The sequence below is a fragment of the Plodia interpunctella genome, chromosome 26, assembly GCF_027563975.2.
Source record: "Plodia interpunctella isolate USDA-ARS_2022_Savannah chromosome 26, ilPloInte3.2, whole genome shotgun sequence".
Taxonomy (NCBI): domain Eukaryota; kingdom Metazoa; phylum Arthropoda; class Insecta; order Lepidoptera; family Pyralidae; genus Plodia; species Plodia interpunctella.
The window spans coordinates 705,066-723,420 of record NC_071319.1 but is presented as its reverse complement, the minus strand read 5'-3'; the positions used below and the strand labels follow the sequence as shown (position 1 = coordinate 723,420).

The 18,355-nt window shown below is 35.8% G+C and overlaps 1 protein-coding gene and 1 non-coding gene across 2 annotated transcripts; both read left to right on the top strand.

Annotated features, from left to right (window-relative positions):
• Positions 1-259: 259 nt before the first annotated feature.
• LOC128681254 (uncharacterized) lies at positions 260-17,732 on the top strand. The gene is made up of 7 exons (XM_053765026.2): positions 260-423; positions 3,959-4,094; positions 9,970-10,152; positions 10,385-10,514; positions 14,433-14,534; positions 15,139-15,192; positions 16,005-17,732. The coding sequence occupies exons 2-7, from the start codon at positions 3,970-3,972 to the stop codon at positions 16,941-16,943; spliced, it is 1,533 nt and encodes a 510-aa protein (XP_053621001.1). The 5' UTR covers positions 260-423; positions 3,959-3,969; the 3' UTR covers positions 16,944-17,732.
• TRNAQ-CUG (transfer RNA glutamine (anticodon CUG)) lies at positions 10,562-10,634 on the top strand. Its single transcript has one exon. It is a non-coding gene; the product is annotated as a tRNA-Gln (tRNA).
• Positions 17,733-18,355: the final 623 nt, after the last annotated feature.

The following is an 18,355-nucleotide window of genomic DNA, read 5'->3' as shown; positions in this document are numbered from 1 at the left end:
ATAATAAAATAAAACAACTACTTAAAATGTGACATAAAAGAGCTAGCACAATACAATAGTTGAACTATATTTTAGCACTCTTTCATAGTAAGCTGCAGTCGTGACTGCGAAGCAAATGTTAGAGACGGCTGCACTTCACAATGCGACAAGGTTCTAAAACTTATAATGACATTACCGACTTTCTATGAGAAGAGGTCATGTATATAACCAACTGCAAGTATTGAAGATAGCCATTTCGTTACTAACTATTGGAGTTGAAGCAAGTATTTTTTTTTTTCGTTCCAATTTACGTGAGAATTTCTGTCTTTATTTAGTGATAAAAATTTTCCTGTGTTTTTTTTACAGTTTTGTGTTTACGTGTGTTATGTGATAAAAAAATACGTTTTGTTTTTTTATTTTGTGCGTTGGAAAAAGAAAATCATTGTGAGTTTTTATTTCTTTTTTTTTTATAATAACGATTTTATTTCGTAATTATTAATTAGCTTATGACCGCGGCATCGCCGGCGTAAATTTCCAACGGAAGCAGTTGTTTTTCCGGGATGGAAGTTACCCTGTGTCCTTCTCCACACTTATATGCAAAATTTCAACAAGTTTGATTAAGTAGATCGAGCGTGAAAAAGTAACAAACATACTTACTTTCACATTCAAAATAAATTGATAAAATCAGTGTATAGGCAAAATGGTAAAAGCAAACCAATTGTGTGTTTCATTCCACATAATAACAATTAATAGTATAGTAAAGAAGTATAATAATTACATGGTTAAATAAGTATACTACATATTAAGGACCTTAGGCTACATAACTTAGGCCACACACACACAATACCAAATTTCAACTTTCTACCGCCTATAGTTTTGACTGTAAATCGTCTGTCTGTCAATTACGAAAGAGTTATCTATACTGAATAGTTAATGAGTAATACAATTAATCAGTATATAATTGCAATATATATAGTAGATTATATAATCTGTGGCTCAGTTAAAATCATTAAGTTTTAATAATCGCTCCTTTGTTTTTGGCAATTATCCTAAACTATGTTTATGCTATACTAAATGTTGCCCGGGGCTTCGCTCCCGTGATAATTTCGAGATAAAATATAGCCTATAGCAGTCTGGGATAATGTACCTTTTTAATGGTGATAGAATTTTTGAAATCAGTTCAGTAGTTTCGGAGATTACACGCCGCAAACATACAAAGTCGCAAACTCACAAACGCTTACCTCTATATAATAATAGTATAGAAAGGTGAATTTCACAAGCATTTTGAACTTTTTGAAACGTTTTGAATTTATTTGGCCTAGACGACCTCGGTTGCGCAGTTGTAAAGTGCTTGCCTCTGAACCGAGAGGTCCCTGGTTCGATCCCCAGTCGGGTAACGATGGAAAATGTTTTTTTTTTCTGATTGGCCCGGGTCTTGGATGTTTATCTATATATGTATTTGTTATAAAATATAGTATCGTTGAGTTAGTATCCCATAACACAAGTCTAGAACTTACTTTGGGGCTAGCTCAATCTGTGTGATTTGTCCTAATACATTTATTTATATTATTTATTATTATTATATATTATTACCAATATAGTCTTTTATGGTGCCAATAACCTACAAAAAATAATTGAGATTGTATATTAAGGGTAATATAAATAAATAAATAATATATTAGGACGAATCCCACAGACTGAGCCAGCCCCAAAGTAAGTTTGAGACTTGTGTTATGGGATACTAACTCAATGATACAATATTTTATAACAAATACATATACAGATAAATATCCAAGACCTGGGTCTATCAGAAAAAGATCATTTTCCATCATGACCCGACCGGGGATCGAACCCGGGACCTCTCGGTTCAGTAGCAAGAACTTCACCACAGCGCCACCGAGGTCGTCAATATTGAAGGGGTGTCCAGTCCAAAAATCAGCGTTATCCCCAACAAATTAATAGGTAACAGAAGCTGAGACATTCCTTTGTCACCTTGTTATTACAAAGTGTATCTCTTGAACCACAATAAATGTTTATAATATTATGTTAAACCATTAACACTAAGTTTGGCAATAAAGTGATTTTATCTCTAGATTTTGTCCGCGGCTTCGCCCGTGTTAATTTTCCGGGATGAAAGGTACCCTATGTAAATGTTGTTCTCAATACTTCAAACTGCACGTATGCAAAATTTTTATATGATTGGTTGAGTAGATAGAGCGTGAAGAGGTTAACAAACTTACTTTCGCATTTATAATATTAGTTAAGATCATTTAGTGGTAGAAAAACGTTTTCTCCTTTTGCGTGTGGTCGGTTATAGAGGTTCCTCATAACGAAATTTGAGCACATTAGATGGTACTATATTGATGCAAGATTTAATTAAAATCTCCGCTATCAAAACTCGGTAAAAAGATTAACAATACCGGCATTATGTTGGCCTATTGTGTTGTGAGAATAGTGTCATGTGTGTAGTAGCTATCGTGTGAAAATGGGATTGTCTAGTGTTTGTGGACGGATTTGGCTGGCTTTTTTCCGATCCATGTCATAATATACGTAGATGATCTATGTTCTCGAATCTCATCGGAGGTCCCGGGTTCAAACCTCGGTCTGCGGTCGAGATACGAAATGATATTTTCCAGATTGACCCAGATTTTGTTTATATGTTGTAAAATATGGTATCCGTGAGTTATTACACCATAACAAGTCTGTAACGATAACTTTTTGGCTAACTGTAAAAATAACTTTTTGGCTAAAAAGGCAATTTTTATGAGCTGACTTGGATAATTATAATTAATCGAAACATAATTAATTAAAATAAATAAAGTAATAATGTATTTTTTATTATTCTCCATACATATACAAAATGGCTGATCAGCCGATCGGATACTATAAAAAGTTGATAGAAACTCATGAGCCGCGAGAAATTCTTAGTATACGAAACAATATTAATAAAACCTATTTAATTGTACATTATGGTTGAAAAAATATTCTAATAATGCAACAATATCTTTATTTGAAGTGAAAACTTCTTTAGCGGCGTTGTGCACTTTTTGTGATGTGTGAAAAATGTTGAACTCGCGTCAGGACACGCGTGACCCTGATCGAAAATTCGTAAGACGTCAAAAATGCACAACGTTAATATACAAGTTTTCACTTCTGCCGGCACTCCCGGAGTGCAACACGTTGTTTTAAACGTCATCATCTCAACACTTTTTATCCACAGCCGGCTTTTACTTCTTTTCTTACTCTCAGGAGCTTCAAATTTCTTATAATTAATACATTTTAATTATAGCCACAAGTTTTTTTTGTATCTACAAATCTGTGTTACAGAAAAAAAAAATTCAGATGGCATTTTTGAGCTTATCTCCCAAAATCGAAAATTACTTACCAAATGCTCACCCATCATTTAACAGACATTGTTTAACCTCCGTTATCGGCCTCGACCCAAGCCCATTGAATTAGCCAGTCTCACAATATAATTGTAGTTATCATACATTGCGCCATATGCTACCATACTATTAGAACTATATTAGCTACTGTGGGACTATTTTTTTGCAATATTTACTTTAATCCGCGATTATTAACCCCCGACGCAAAAAGAGGGGTGTTATAAGTGTAACGTGTCTGTTTGTGTATCTGTGTATCTGTCTGTGGCATCGTAGCTCCCAAACGGATAAACCGATTTTCGTTTAGTTTTTTTTTTGTCATAGACAATTTTATCCCAAGTGTTCTTAGCCATGTTTCATGAAAATCGGTTCAGCCGTTCAGAAGTTGTAGCGAAATGAATATTGAAAGTCGGGGGTTTTTTAATTTGTCTAATAAATAAACTTGTTTTTAAATTATTCTTCATACATTACTATAGCTTTTACACGTGGCTCCAACCTTCCTATCCAACCTTTTCGTCACATTCTTCACAGACTTTTATATCCTGGAAAATTATTTAAACTATACCAATTCAAAATTCTATATTATTTCTTTTCAGAATCAATACACATGGCGCTGACAATACTTCTCCTACTGCCAATGGTACTAGCCGAGGAGGTGGCAACCCCGGCCAATCTTCTACAACCGAGGAATTTTAATTACCATCCGTATGCCAACCTTATTGAGCCTACAAAGTGAGTCTAGATGGTGTTGCGTCACGTCACAGTCCTATTTTTATTAATCACTTTTAATTAATAGCGGAAACTTAAACAATATGTACCTATCACAGGAGTTTATCCCAACTAATATCATAAATGCGAAAATAAGTTTGTTAACTCTTCACGCATTATCTACTGGACGGATTGTTATGAAATTTGGTACACGGGTAGAATATAACCTGAAATAACACATAGGGTAGTTTTTATCCCAAAATTCCCACGAAGCCACGGTGCACAGCCAGTAAGTATATATCTATATATATCAAATTCCGTGCAGTGAGATTAGCCCATCAAGATGGCGGATTAACCTTGTGAGACTGACACAAGCTCAGGCAGTCTTGGATGCAATAAGTCGAAGATTTAATCCATTTTATGAATACAATATCGGTTGCGTTCGGGGCTATGATGCTTTGAAACCCAGGGTCGGCGTAAAAATAACCTTAAAATCTTTAAGATTCGACTCTGTTTTTAACATGGAATTAGTAGGTGCTCCACTTCCTAAATCTATAGTTTTTACAACTAGCCGAATGTCTGGCGTCAACCTTTTTTAACTATATATATATATATATATATACATAACGTCACAATTACGTCATAATTTTATCGACCTCGGTGGCGCAGTGGTAAAGTGCTTGCCCCTGAACTAAGAGGTCTCGGGTTCGATCCTCGATCGGGTCATGACGGAAAATGATATTTTCCTGATTAGCCCGGGTCTTGGATGTTTATCTATATTTGTATATGTTATAAAATATAATATCGTTGAGTTAGTATCCCATAACACAAGTCTCGAACTTACTTTGGGGCTAGCTCAATCTGTGTGATTTGTCCTAATATATTTATTATTATTATTATTTATAATTTGCAGAGATTAGTGTTTTAGTTTATTTAAAAATGTCATTTTTGACACAAGCTTTTATTGTCGCCAGAGAGATCTTATTGCATTCAATGCGTGACAAAAGCGCGTCGAGTTCCCACATCTGGAGCCTTTACTGGGTGCAATATTCTGGGATCACAATAATGCATTGTCATCCAAACTAAACGTGTGTACAAAATTTCAGCTCAATCGGTTGAAGATATCTGCTTCAAAGTTGAGTTGCAAGATTCCATCCGAGACATATGAACAAACATACATAGTTACATACATTGAAAGTCAAATAAAATCTTGTAAAAATGTGACTGGCGCTAGTGTCTTTTGTGAACATTAAAAGATCATTCTGTAATTCCCTATTCATATGTTCTCACTAATCTGTCAATGAAGTACATTCTGTAATCTCACTTAACATTCCCTATTTTTATGTTCTCAGTAATCTGTCAATGAAGTACATTCTGTAATCTCACTTAACATTCCCTATTCATATGTTCTCACTAATCTGTCAATGAAGTACATTCTGTAATCTCACTTAACATTCCCTATTCATATGTTCTCACTAATCTGTCAATGAAGTACATTCTGTAATCTCACTTAACATTCCCTATTCATATGTTCTCACTAATCTGTCAATGAAGTACATTCTATAATCTCACTTAACATTCCCTATTCATATGTTCTCACTAATCTGTCAATGAAGTACATTCTGTAATCTCACTTAACATTCCCTATTCATATGTTCTCACTAATCTGTCAATGAAGTACATTCTATAATCTCACTTAACATTCCCTATTCATATGTTCTCACTAATCTGTCAATGAAGTACATTCTGTAATCTCACTTAACATTCCCTATTCATATGTTCTCACTAATCTGTCAATGAAGTAACACGTAGTGGTACTAAAATATACTACGCAACATTATTTTTAATAGAAGACGTCTCGAAATGACATGTCATCTCCATCTGTCGCCGAACTCAGACACATGCCGACGCGAAAGCGTGAACATTGCTTAGTTAGCATGAGTGCCTTTATTTACCGCAATGAAAAACCAGCAATGTATACCGAATCCAACAAAGTTTGGTGAACTGTTCGACGACAATGCGGAGCCGGCATCAGATTCTAAAAGCGAGTCTTTGCGTCCGTTTCGTTAAATATAAATGAATTTATGACGCACATAACGTTAGGTTTGTGTTGTTATGTGCAGGTGATGCTCGTGTTGTGAAAATTCTATTTCTCTGTTTTAGAGGAAATTACGTAACTAGTTAACTTTTACATAAATAACTATGTCGTGTTAGTTGTTCCACGCAGCTCCGTCTACGGTAAAATATATTGAGAGGCACACAAAGCATATAGATATAATCTAGAATTTCGAGAAATCTACACATCGCCTAGTTTTTTGACGCAATAAAAGGGGTGTTTTAAGTTTGACCGCTAAGTGTCTGCGTAGATGGTACAATAGTTCACCAACGGGTGAACCGGCTTGGATGCTGTTTTCTTTATTTGATAGCTAATATTTATGCGGTGGTTCGTAGATATGTTCGATCAAACAGTGATTCAGCCGTTCAAAAGTTGTAGCGAAATGAATATTGAAAGTCGGGGGTTTTTTAGTTTGTCTAACAAACTTGCAAAGTATGATGATTTCCAATGAAGCATTACGATAAACGTGGCCTAAACGGTATATTCAGTATCTACACTGCCAGGGGAAGTCCCTAAAGGTTGAGATCGGTGCAGACCAACCGCGTGCGTAACACCAACAAGTTTACAAATGGCTTTCGTGACAAAAGAAATGAACGAATATTCGACACAAACCAAACAGTATTTATAACGTCTCCGACTAAAACAAAGAAACGGGAAATTTAAAAATTAAAGACCTCTACGAAGTCCTCAGCTAGAAAAGAGGAGGGACAGTGACAGTTCCGCAATGCTAGTAAATTTTAGCTCTGGTAAATATAATTTAATTCAGAATACGACATGAAAAGTGCCTGTGAAGGTAATTTTTTTTACTAATTATTTGATTTTGATTTTCTCTCATCTCGGTATCTTCCGAAGCCGTTGAGCGTCGGAGCCCCAAGATCCGCTTTTCTACGTTTTCGTCTCAACTCCTTATAGTATGGCTTTAGTATTATATCTAGTTTATTTTGAAACAGACAGACAGGCTAAACAGTTTTCGTAACGGATTAAGGGGTTTTAAATATTCAAATTCAAATTCAAATAATTTATTCAGAAATTAGACCTTCACAGGCACTTTTTCTCGTCAATATTTATAGTTATTTCTCACAAGCTACAAACTACTGGCATTTCGGAATGACCACTGCTGAGAAGAAATGCCGAAAGAAACTCATTTGAAGTGTTGGTCCTACCAACCTACCAACTTCAAACGTGGTGCAATCAATCGATTTTCAATTAGTACCCGTTTGTTAACAAATACATCTGGTGATTCTGTGTTTAACTTGAAGATTCAGATACTAAACAAGGAATCTCTGTATTACTATTGTCAATGCCTCAGATTTTAATACGTTGATCGTTGAAGCGAGAAAATGCTTAGAAGTGAGAGAGAGCCTTGAAAGCTTAATTGACAATCGAAACTAATATTATAAATGCGAAAGTAAACTTTGTTTATTTGTTTGTTAGGTCTTCACGCTCTATCTACTCAACCGATATTATTGAAATTTTGCATACATGTAGTTTGAAGTATGGAGAAAGACATACATGTTTTTTCAGACTTTCATGTTTGTTCTCTTCACGCATTATCTACTGCACCGATTGTTATGAAATTTGGTACACGGGTAGAAAATAACTTGGAATAACACATAGGGTACTTTTTATCCCGAAATTCCCCGGGGCGCATCTAGTAGTATATAATACCCTAAATGCGGGATGTCGTCAGGCAGGCGTATACGTCATAAGATCATACAAAGAACCTCCTATTTTTGGTGTAGGACAAAAACCAACTGCACACGACAATCGGTAATTATAGCTAAGAGCATAGATAAAATTATTTCTTTTATCTATGGCTATGAGCCCTGTCCCATTGCGACGACGCAGCACGTTGGAACTCCGTTGTTTTCTACAGGCGTTGACCACTGACGTACGTCACTCAATACATTTTCTGCATCGTCCGTTGACGGATGTCTACGTGTCGAAGCGCAACGGAGCAATATGCCCCTTGTTCCGTCCATAGTCCCACACAAATCTAGTCATAATTATTATACCAACGCGTAACTTGTGTAATAGAATCCGAAATCATGGCGACGTAGTTTAGACTGCATTCAGAACATGGACCTCATATTTTATAGACGAAACAACAACGGAGATAAAACCAGGCTAATCCGAAATGATAAACTTGCGTGAAGAGAGGTTCCGTACAATTTACGGAATTCTTATAGGTTTTCCTGTAATCTACAAGCAATGAATTATGTTTTGTTGTTTTTTCCAAATTTTAGGCTCAGTAGTTTGAGAGATCAGATTATGTCACAATAATAACAAAAACCTATATTTGAGAATCTGATAAAGAGCCCTTTCGTCTATATATAAAACTCTTACTGAGTGACTGACTGACTGACAACGCACAGCGGAAACTACTGAGCGTAGAAAGCTCAAATTTGGTGCGCAGGTTCCTAGGACAGTATAGGGGAGCACTAAGAAGGGATTTCCTGAAATTCCCACGGGAAACAGTGTTGTGGACAAAAGCTAGTTTGATATATGACACATTAAAGTTAGCAAATTTTTTATTTTATTTTCTAATTAACATGAATTTATCATGTGGATGAAAGTCGCCAGTGATTAAGTAAGTCACCCAGTCATATAGACGGTAATATCCCGTGGTCCCACCAGTGGGATAAATCGGTAGGACCACACGAAAAATATTTTATATCAGTGCTTCTTAATTACGAATAAATAAATATTATGTCGTTGTTAATATCTTCTGTTTATTGCTTACATTATTCTGTACATATACGAATATATGTAATATGTATTTTAAGATAATGATATTTATGTTAAGTATTTTTATATACTAGTTGTTGTGTTCGCGAAATATTACACATTCGTTTTGGAGACGAGAGTTTCAATCGCGTGGGGCTCTATAGACTAAACAATCTAATATAATGTGTATTACTTGTAAGATGTATTGTGTTCTCATGCGATGGCCAAGTCGATCTATTTATTTAAAACCTAAAAGATTTTTAATATTGATATGATAATAACTTGCGTAATAACTTAAGACAGAAGGTCCCTTAAGTAGGGACTAAATAAATTAACCGACTTGGTATTACATGGATCTCAGAAATTTTTACGGTTGTATTGTTAAGAAATATTGTTTTACGTAGGTACATGCGATGTCTATTTCTTCTTGTATCTATGTCCGCATTTGTTGTGTTGCTCGGCTATGCATGTAATAAATGAAGTTTGAAGAGGCGGTGGTATTAGTTTTGCTGAGAACTGGCTTGCGCCCGCGACCCTGCCTCTTTTAGTTCGAATGGTAATGAGTTTTCTGGATTTAGATCGTTCTTTTGTCTCTCTCCTCTCTGCATGTTGCCGCTTGCGTTCGGGGTTGTGAAGCTGCGAAGCCTGTTAAAAACTCTTAGAATTTTAAAGATTCAGCTGTGATTTTGCAACTGGCCGTCTGTTTGACGTCAACCCTCCTCGGAAGTGCTATCGTTGCCTATCACACATAGGGACACACAGCCTAGGCAGATGCCTAGGCTGTGTGTCCCTTAGTCGCCTCGTACGATATCCACGGGAGAATATGGAGCGGTCCTATTCTAGGGTGGAACCACACGCCTGACGCCGTCCTATGTATTCTGGTTTAATATCAGAGAGGTCAACGTACGCCAATGTCAAGCCTATGAAAAACTGTTCGGCAACGCGCTGTGTCGACGCAACAGTGGACTACAGAGCAATGGGGCCGGCCGCCCGACTTACAAAGTTGAGTTTATGATAGACAGTTTCCCATTATCAATTAATTCGTTCGTGTTTCAGACAAGGACCAGTCCTGTTCCCGAATGATGGTCCCCCGCGCCCGCGCACCCCCCTCATCGTCACGTCCAGGCCCCTCCTGGAGTCCATCGCAAGGAGTGACTTGAACAATACTATAGCCGAGCAGAGTCAGGTCAACAGGGTGTCTTTTAAGCCGGGCTTCCTTGCCAGGGTTAAGGATTACAGGTATTAATGGATTTGTTATACATGTCACATATGGTGTTTAACTTAATAACTTAACTATTTAAATAATATGCTTGAGTATTTAAAAAATAAACGTAATTTCTTACTTGTAACATTGAGGTAATGTGTTGAAAAAATAAAAATAAAAAAACATATTTTGTATGTATATATGCGGGCGGGCAACAATTACGAACAGACAAACAACAAGATCTCTATCTAATTAATCTATTTTCAGACCGTTCGTATACCCCGTGCCGACGATCACACCATTTAGCAGTTATGACGAACCACCATACTCCGATGTGCTGAAGAAGGCCAGACTACACGCGATTGGAAAAGAAGACAGATATTATAATGATTATGAGGTATGTCTCTCATTCTTGCCAAATTTTCGTCTTTAGCAACTTTTGACGACCTCGGTGGCGCAGTGGTAACGTGCTTGCCTCTGAACCGAGAGGCCCCGGGTTCGATCCCCGGTCGGGTCATCATGCAAGATGATATTTTTCTGATTGGCCCGGATGTTTATCTCTATATGTACTTGTTATAAAATATAGTACCCCGTAACACAAGTCTCGAACTTACTTTGGGGCTAGCTCAATCTGTGTGATTTGTCCTAATATGTTAATTTATTGCCGGGCTTCAAGGCATCACAGCCGTAAAGCAACCGTGAACACAGGAGAAAGAGGGATTGTCTTGCAGAAGGTGTATGCGATTGTAAGACGACAGACATAAAGATCAGTCAGTCTCCCTTTTTCTTTCAGTTTTTCTATTCCTTATGCTGTGTTGTAGCATTAAATTTATGTAATAATGTAGCATAAAAAAATTAGGACTTGAGAGGAACTGGAACGTGGAGGAGGGGAGAAGGAGAGGAACGTGGATTCTTCCACGCACATGCAAAATTATTACCAAGCATTCATAAAGCTAGGTTTCGAGACATCACAGGAGAGAGAGTGCACACGTCTATTTGTTAGACGAATTAAAAAACCCCGACTTTCATTATTCATTTCGCTACAACTTTGGAACGGCTGAACCGATTTTCATGAAACTCACAACCTCGGTGGCGCAGTGGTAAGGTTCTTGCCACTGAACCGAGAGGTCCCGGGTTCGATCCCCGGTCGGGTCATGATGGAAAACGATCTTTTTCTGATTGGCCCGGGTCTTGGATGTTTATTTATATATGTATTTATTATAAAATATAGTATCGTTGAGTTAGTATCCCATAACACAAGTCTCGAACTTACTTTGGGACTAGCTCAATCTGTGTGATTTGTCCCAATATATTTATTTATTTATTTATTTATAACTTAGCGGAGAACACTCGGGATAAAATTATCTATGACACAAAAAAGACTAAATGAAAATCGGTTTATCCGTTTGGGAGTTACGATGCCACACACAGAAAGACACGTTAAACGTATAACACCCCTATTGCTTATACCCCTATTGCATATAGCACCCCTTTTGCGTCGGGGGTTAAAAAGACCAAAGTCCTTGCAATAGGCTAAGACGAAAGATAAATAAATATAAATATATTAAGACAAATCACACAGATTGAGCTAGCCCCAAAGTAAGTTCGAGACTTGTGTTATGGGATACTAACTCAACGATACTATATTTTTATAACATATACATATATAGATAAACATCCAAAACCCGGGCCAATCAGAAAAAGATCATTTTCCATCATGACCCGACCGGGGATCGAACCCGGGACCTCTCGGTTCAGTGGCAAGAACTTTGCCACTGCGCCACCGAGGTCGTCAATAGATGAGATAAGTCAATGTATTTCCGTCTCTTTCTTTCGATTTCTATTTTCCTTAATATAACGGTGATGTGTTTAAGGAAGACTTATGTATTTTGACGACGTGGCTGTGGCGTAGTAGTCACTATGTCAATCTGCTACTAATGTCAGTGTCCTGGGTTCGATTTCCAGTGTTTCCATTACAAAAGGCTTAATTTTTTTCCAAAAAAACATGATGGAATTCGGACGTTTGATATGTTTCGTTTTTGTTTTTTTTTTGCTAGTTTATCAATATTTTTCTTTTGAAGACTCGCTTTGATATTTGCAGATAGAAGCTGCTTTTTTTTTCCAATACAACTACGCATTTTGTATCATGTTACTCCCGACTCGACATAGCAAAATGTGTTCGCATACTGCCTAGGATTTTTAAAAACAGCTTGAATACTTTTATGTTTGGTTTTTGAACTCTGCAAAATATCGACGGTCGTATTCCTATGTAAGAGTACATTATACCCTCGATAGTAAGTAGACAGATTCTCAAATGGACAGAAAAGAAAAAGAAATATATATATATATATATATATATATATATATATATATATATATATATATATGTAAGAAACAATAATGGTAAGCCGATCTGGCATGATAGGGACCAACACCGTTCAAATGAGTTTCTTTCGGCATTTCTTCTCTCAGCAGTGGTCGTTCCGTAATGCCAGTAGTTTGTAGCTTGTGAGAAATAACTATATAATATAAATATTGATATGAAAAAGTGCCTGTGAAAGTCTAATTTCTGAATAAATGATTTCATTTGATAGGACATGTACGGTCCATAACATAAATTTTTGTACAGTCGTTTGTGTAATATTGGTATGATTCTAATTGCACTTCACACCGAGTCGATTCGCAGTAAGATGAGACGCATCTATCAATCTACGGCGAACTCTGTGGCCTAATGGTTATGCCGGCCTGCTACACTGAAGGTCCCGGGTTCGATTCCCGGTCAAGTCTAGATGGAAAATTATCTTTTTCGAATTGGTCTGGGTTTTGGATGTTTATCAACTTACTCGGGATGGTTATCATACGACAGAAGTCCTACCACGAAACACATAGCACGTTACTAACGTTACTGGGGTATTATTTAATCTGTGCTAACGTCCTCATGCTGTCTCTTTCTCCCATATCATGTAAGCATCGTGTAAGAAAAAGATTGAACGAGTGGTGGCACTGACTTGCCACGTGTTGGTAATATGTTTCGTGGTAACCCCTCAGTTACCATCAAGAGCCGACAGTTGGAACCATCTCACATCTGGCTTATTCCATCGACCTAAATTATTCTAATATTAGTTTTTCGCCGCGAACTTAAGACTACCGCGAACACAATACATTTTTACAAAATTGTGAATATTTCAAAAACGACAACCGATTATTGGATGCCACACAAACTTAAAAATTCTATTGACAGATCCTACTACATACCTTTTAAATTTCATCAAAATCGGACCAAAATTTGCCCAAGTTGATTTGTATTTTTGTTTGTAATGGACAAACTCAAACTACTAGGTCGTTTTTGATGAAATTTGTCACAGATAGAGGCGAAACCTTCAGGAGTAACATAGGTTACTTTCTAATTTGGTTTTACCCGAGCGGAGCCGGGGCGAACCGCTAGTTTTTTATATTCCATACATCAATACAACTTGTTTGATTGATGGCTTGTCTACACTTCATACAGCAGGTGTTACATTTACGGTTATTGATGAAATTATGGAGAAAGGGTTACGCTTATGAATCATACATGTTTAAAAGTTATTTCGTGTTATTTCCTGTGAGTTAAAGTTGCTTGTTTTTATGTAGGTGGGTGAATTTTTCCAATTTTGACTGTAAATTACTGTAGACCCGAGTATTTTATATTACAAGCTTTCATTTACCTTCACCTGTCCCGTTGTCTGTCTGTAATCAAATCTTGCAAGTTAGATTTCTCCTACTTCCTAGTTGACATACAGAGTTGAAATTGCCCACGTCCGCTTCAGTTTCCATGACAACGCATTATTATGATAAGCATGACCCGATGGTGCAGCCCGGATCGGGTCTATACGAGAGAACTCCTCAATGGTTTACAGCACGGACATGGGTTTTTTGGTCAGACGTTAAATGCAAAAAGATCTCTCTGACGACAATGAAAGCCTGTGGCAAAAAAAATGAAATGTTTGTAAAAAATCTGTTTCAACCAATTATTTAATTACAAAGACAAGAATTAAGTTTTCCTATCTGACTTTAAAATTATTAATCTGTACACCGTGGTATGAATGATTGATTTTGAATGATGATGACGGATCGTAATGACAGCTGTCAAAACGCTCCGCGAATCACCACTTCTCTCTTATGAAGCAACCAGCATAGCGATCAGAGGGATTAGTGCGGATTTGCCGCCACCTGCACAAACCCGCACTTCGTCCTCAGATGAGAGAGCGTGTTCACATTCATATTATAAAGCATATAAACAAATGACAATACTCAACGGCCAATTCGATTGTTTTAGGAGCAAACAGTCCTACCGCCTATATACAAGGCTTTAGCTGACCATGCCAAGAATAAGGTTTTGAAGTTACAGCAGCGGAAGCAACCAAAATATGACCATCAGGTGGGATCTTAAAGACATAGTTGTATCTACATAAATTTCCGTAGTTTTTCGAAAGCTATAAAAAATCAAATTAAATGTTTCACGTTGTTGGTAATCGATGTTTTTGAAGTAACGGCTGATGCGAGGACAATGTTAAAACATTTTTTAAACTATTAAAATTTATAAAGAACTATCTGTTAAACGCGGTCCAGGTTTTCAGTAATTTCAGCCGCGGTTACATTCGGGGCTGTGAAGTCCTAAATACCGGACTCAAACTTGAAAAATAAATCCTACCATTTTGAAGATTCGGCTGTGGTTACAAGCGCATTTTAACATTTAGTTTATCTGTCTGATTATACTTATCCTAACTAATATCAAATGCGAAAGTAAGCTTGTTTGTTTGTTACCTCTTCACGCTCTATCTACTCAACCAATCTTCTTGAAATTTTACATACATATAGTTTAAAGTATGGAGAAGGACATAGGGTACATTTCATCCCGGAAAAATTGCTGTTCTCGTGGAAAATTTACGCGGGCGATAGCTAGTAATATTATATTTCATCAGAAAGTGGTTACTCCGGACCTGTCCTAAATAATTTTAAGTGATGCTTTTTTACTGTTTAAGTCGGACTATTCTCCACGACATCGCAGTGAAGACATTGGTAATGAAGAAGAGCAAGTAAGTTTAGCCGACTTATCTATTGATATGTTGTAATATTAATTAAAAGTAAAAAGTAATTTAAATCTATTGAAAAAGCACCTCAAGTCTTTATTAACTGATAAATGTTATTATACTTTAAATGTTTTCTTTAATGATAGACTCGGATATAATTTAGGGCTAGTATACATTATAATTCTTTTTTTGTTTTGTTATTTGTAGTGGATAGCATGCTCCTCTTTATTTATTTATATTTGCATACCTATATTCGGTAAAACGTGTAGGTCTAATTCATTTTGACATCAATTTGTCTATTTGTACTCATATTTTTGGCAAATAAATGCTCTCTCTCTCTCTCTCTCTCTCCCTCTCTCTCTATGCTATTGTTAGCTATATTTATATTTATTTGAATTTTTGATTAGACCGAAAAAAATAAACGGCAATAATTGAAAGCCGGCTCCCTCATCGCCTTCCCCTCCATTTACATCCAGGGCAGCTAACACTATTCTATATATTTATATATTTGTTATACATACTATAGTTTTCTATTGGACACAATTTAATGCCGAAACATTTATATCGCCAATCTCACACTAATGCAGACGCCAATTATTTTTATAATACGGGAAGATTTGAAAGACTTCTGGTATGACAATGTTTAAATGAGTTTCGTTCCGAAACGCTAGTAATTTGTAGCTTTTTCAGAAACACAATTTAAAATTTGACATGAAAAAGGGCCTGTGAAAATATAATTTCTAAATAAACGCTTTAGACTTTGAGCAGTCCAATTCAACAGAACCTCGCCTAATAATAATCGCTTTAATCAATTTCAGAATAAAAACTACGCCTTCTCGTATACCGTGAAAGATCAGAAAACTGGCGATGACTTCTCACACAAACAGCACAGCAGTGGATCGGCTACGAATGGAGAGTACAGGGTTCGACTCCCGGACGGTAGAATGCAAATCGTATCGTACACTGCTGATAAAAATGGTTACAAAGCTGATGTGAGATACGATGACGAAGACACAAATTCTGGGAACAGAATTGAATATAATAATTTCAATCAAAATGTCAAACATAGCATTGATTATGCTAAAGGAAATACTTATAAATTTGATGACGGATCAAATAGAAACCTTGTTAATGAAAACAAATATGATTATGTAAACAACCGCAATTACAAAGTCGACAATGATAAAAAATACAAAACCAACGATTATTATCAATATGATACGTCCAAGGAATATTATAATGATGATCTATCAACTGAATACGAAAACAAAAACTATGATTACGAACCACATAAAAGTAAATTTACAGTATTCGCCAATAAAAACACCGATCATTTAAATTTTAAGCCTACTCGTAAATATGAAGCGACAACCGTTAAACCATCTTACGAACAATTAAAAGATCTTTTAGTTAACAATGAAGTTTATAGCACAGTACAACCTAATTATTTCACAAGAAATCCTGTAGAATTAAATGTGCCTTCAACAACACCTATTTCAAATTATGAAGGCACTACGGAACATGTTGTCGTTATAGGGGGAAATAAACCAGTATTATATACTAGTATTGTGAACAGTGTTCCTATTACTCCATCACCAGTGTTCACAAGTAACAAGTATATAGTATCATCAACACCTGGTAATTTTTTAGTATCAACTATAGCTGGATTAAGAGACAAAACAGCCGTTACAGCCAAACCGATTCTGTCACAAAAATTTATAGATAGGATCAATAAGTATTTAAGTTTTAAAAAATAAGTGACGGGGTTTTTGTTTTCGTATTTTATTTCATTTTTTTTTGCCAAAAATTGTGTATAAAAATTAGATTTAGTTTTTTAAGTGTAAATATATATGTTCACATTATATAGATCATTGTCAATTACGAAATTATTTTATTTAAATTCTATTTAAATTGCATTCTAATATTACGCATTAAATTTTGAAAATCTATTTTTTTTTTTATTATTATTATTAATCGGACTGATATTTTTTTTATTTTTTATTTGTAACAATGATTTTTCATTTAAATTTAGTAAAATAAGTTTTTTTTTATCAGATAAGTAGTTTTTAGGTTACGTTGTTTTATATAAGAATTTGTAAATAAATTATAATAATATAACTTTTAGTCAATAAAAATATAAGTACATTTTTGTATAATTCGTATTCTTTTTACTTTGTTTTGGGGTAAGGGGTAAGGAAACTAAAAATTTCATTAAGGAATTAAAAGGACAGATTATTTTGATAGGAGTGATTGTCATTCCGGTTCATATTTGATCTTATGGATTTCTGTAGCCATCCAACAGAGCAATGCTGCACGGGTTATCATCTGACAGATGGCCGACGCGAATGCCTGAACATAGCATAGTTTGTATGAGTGCTTTTTTTTACCGCAATGAATAACCAGCAATGTAGTTATACAGAATAAGGTAACGTTTGGCGAAGTGGAGTCGGCATTGGAATATGACATGAGAATCAGTCAGTCATATTTCTTTTATCTATGGTACTGTCTTTTTTGCTAATTTTTCTTTTTTTCAATAATCAATGTTATTTTCAACCCCCGACGCAAAAAGATTCTGTTAATCTGTATATCTGTCTGTGGCATCGTAGCTCCCAAACGGATGAATCGATTTTCGTTTAGTTTTTTTTTTGTGTCATAGATAATTTTAGCGAAATGAATATTGAAAGTCGTTTTTTAATTTGTCTAACAAATTGTTTGTGTTTTCAAAATTTTGTAATTTCTATTTCCCGTGATTGATTTTAGGGTTGGCGGAAAAATAAAAAAATAATTTCAAAGATTTGGCTATGATTTTACAACCGGCCGCCTGATTGTCATCAACCCCCTTTGGGTATGTTATTGTTGCTCATGTGTCCCTTAGTCGCCTCGTACACGACATCTACGGGAGGATATGGAGTGGTCTTATTCTAGGGCGCAACCACACGCTACTCATTTTCCTGTACTCGATTCAATAACTGAAATTATTATGACAAAGACACTTGATCTCGTGTTAAGCAATTATGTCTTAGTCGTAACCGAGCGAGGCCTAACATTCTACTTAGGGCAAAAATACAGTTTTCGTATGTACATATGCATGTTTGTTTGTATAGCGAAAACTTTCGAACGGCTTTCAAACGTACAAAAAAAAACAAAAGAAGGAACTCATACCTACGAT

Coding starts and splice junctions, on each gene's coding strand:
- LOC128681254 (XM_053765026.2), top strand. CDS start 3,970: ATGGCGCTGACAATACTTCTCCTACTGCCAATGGTACTAGCCGAGGAG. Junction 10,153..10,384: donor GCCAGGGTTAAGGATTACAG/GTATTAATGGAT, acceptor ATCTATTTTCAG/ACCGTTCGTATACCCCGTGC. Junction 15,193..16,004: donor TTGGTAATGAAGAAGAGCAA/GTAAGTTTAGCC, acceptor AATCAATTTCAG/AATAAAAACTACGCCTTCTC.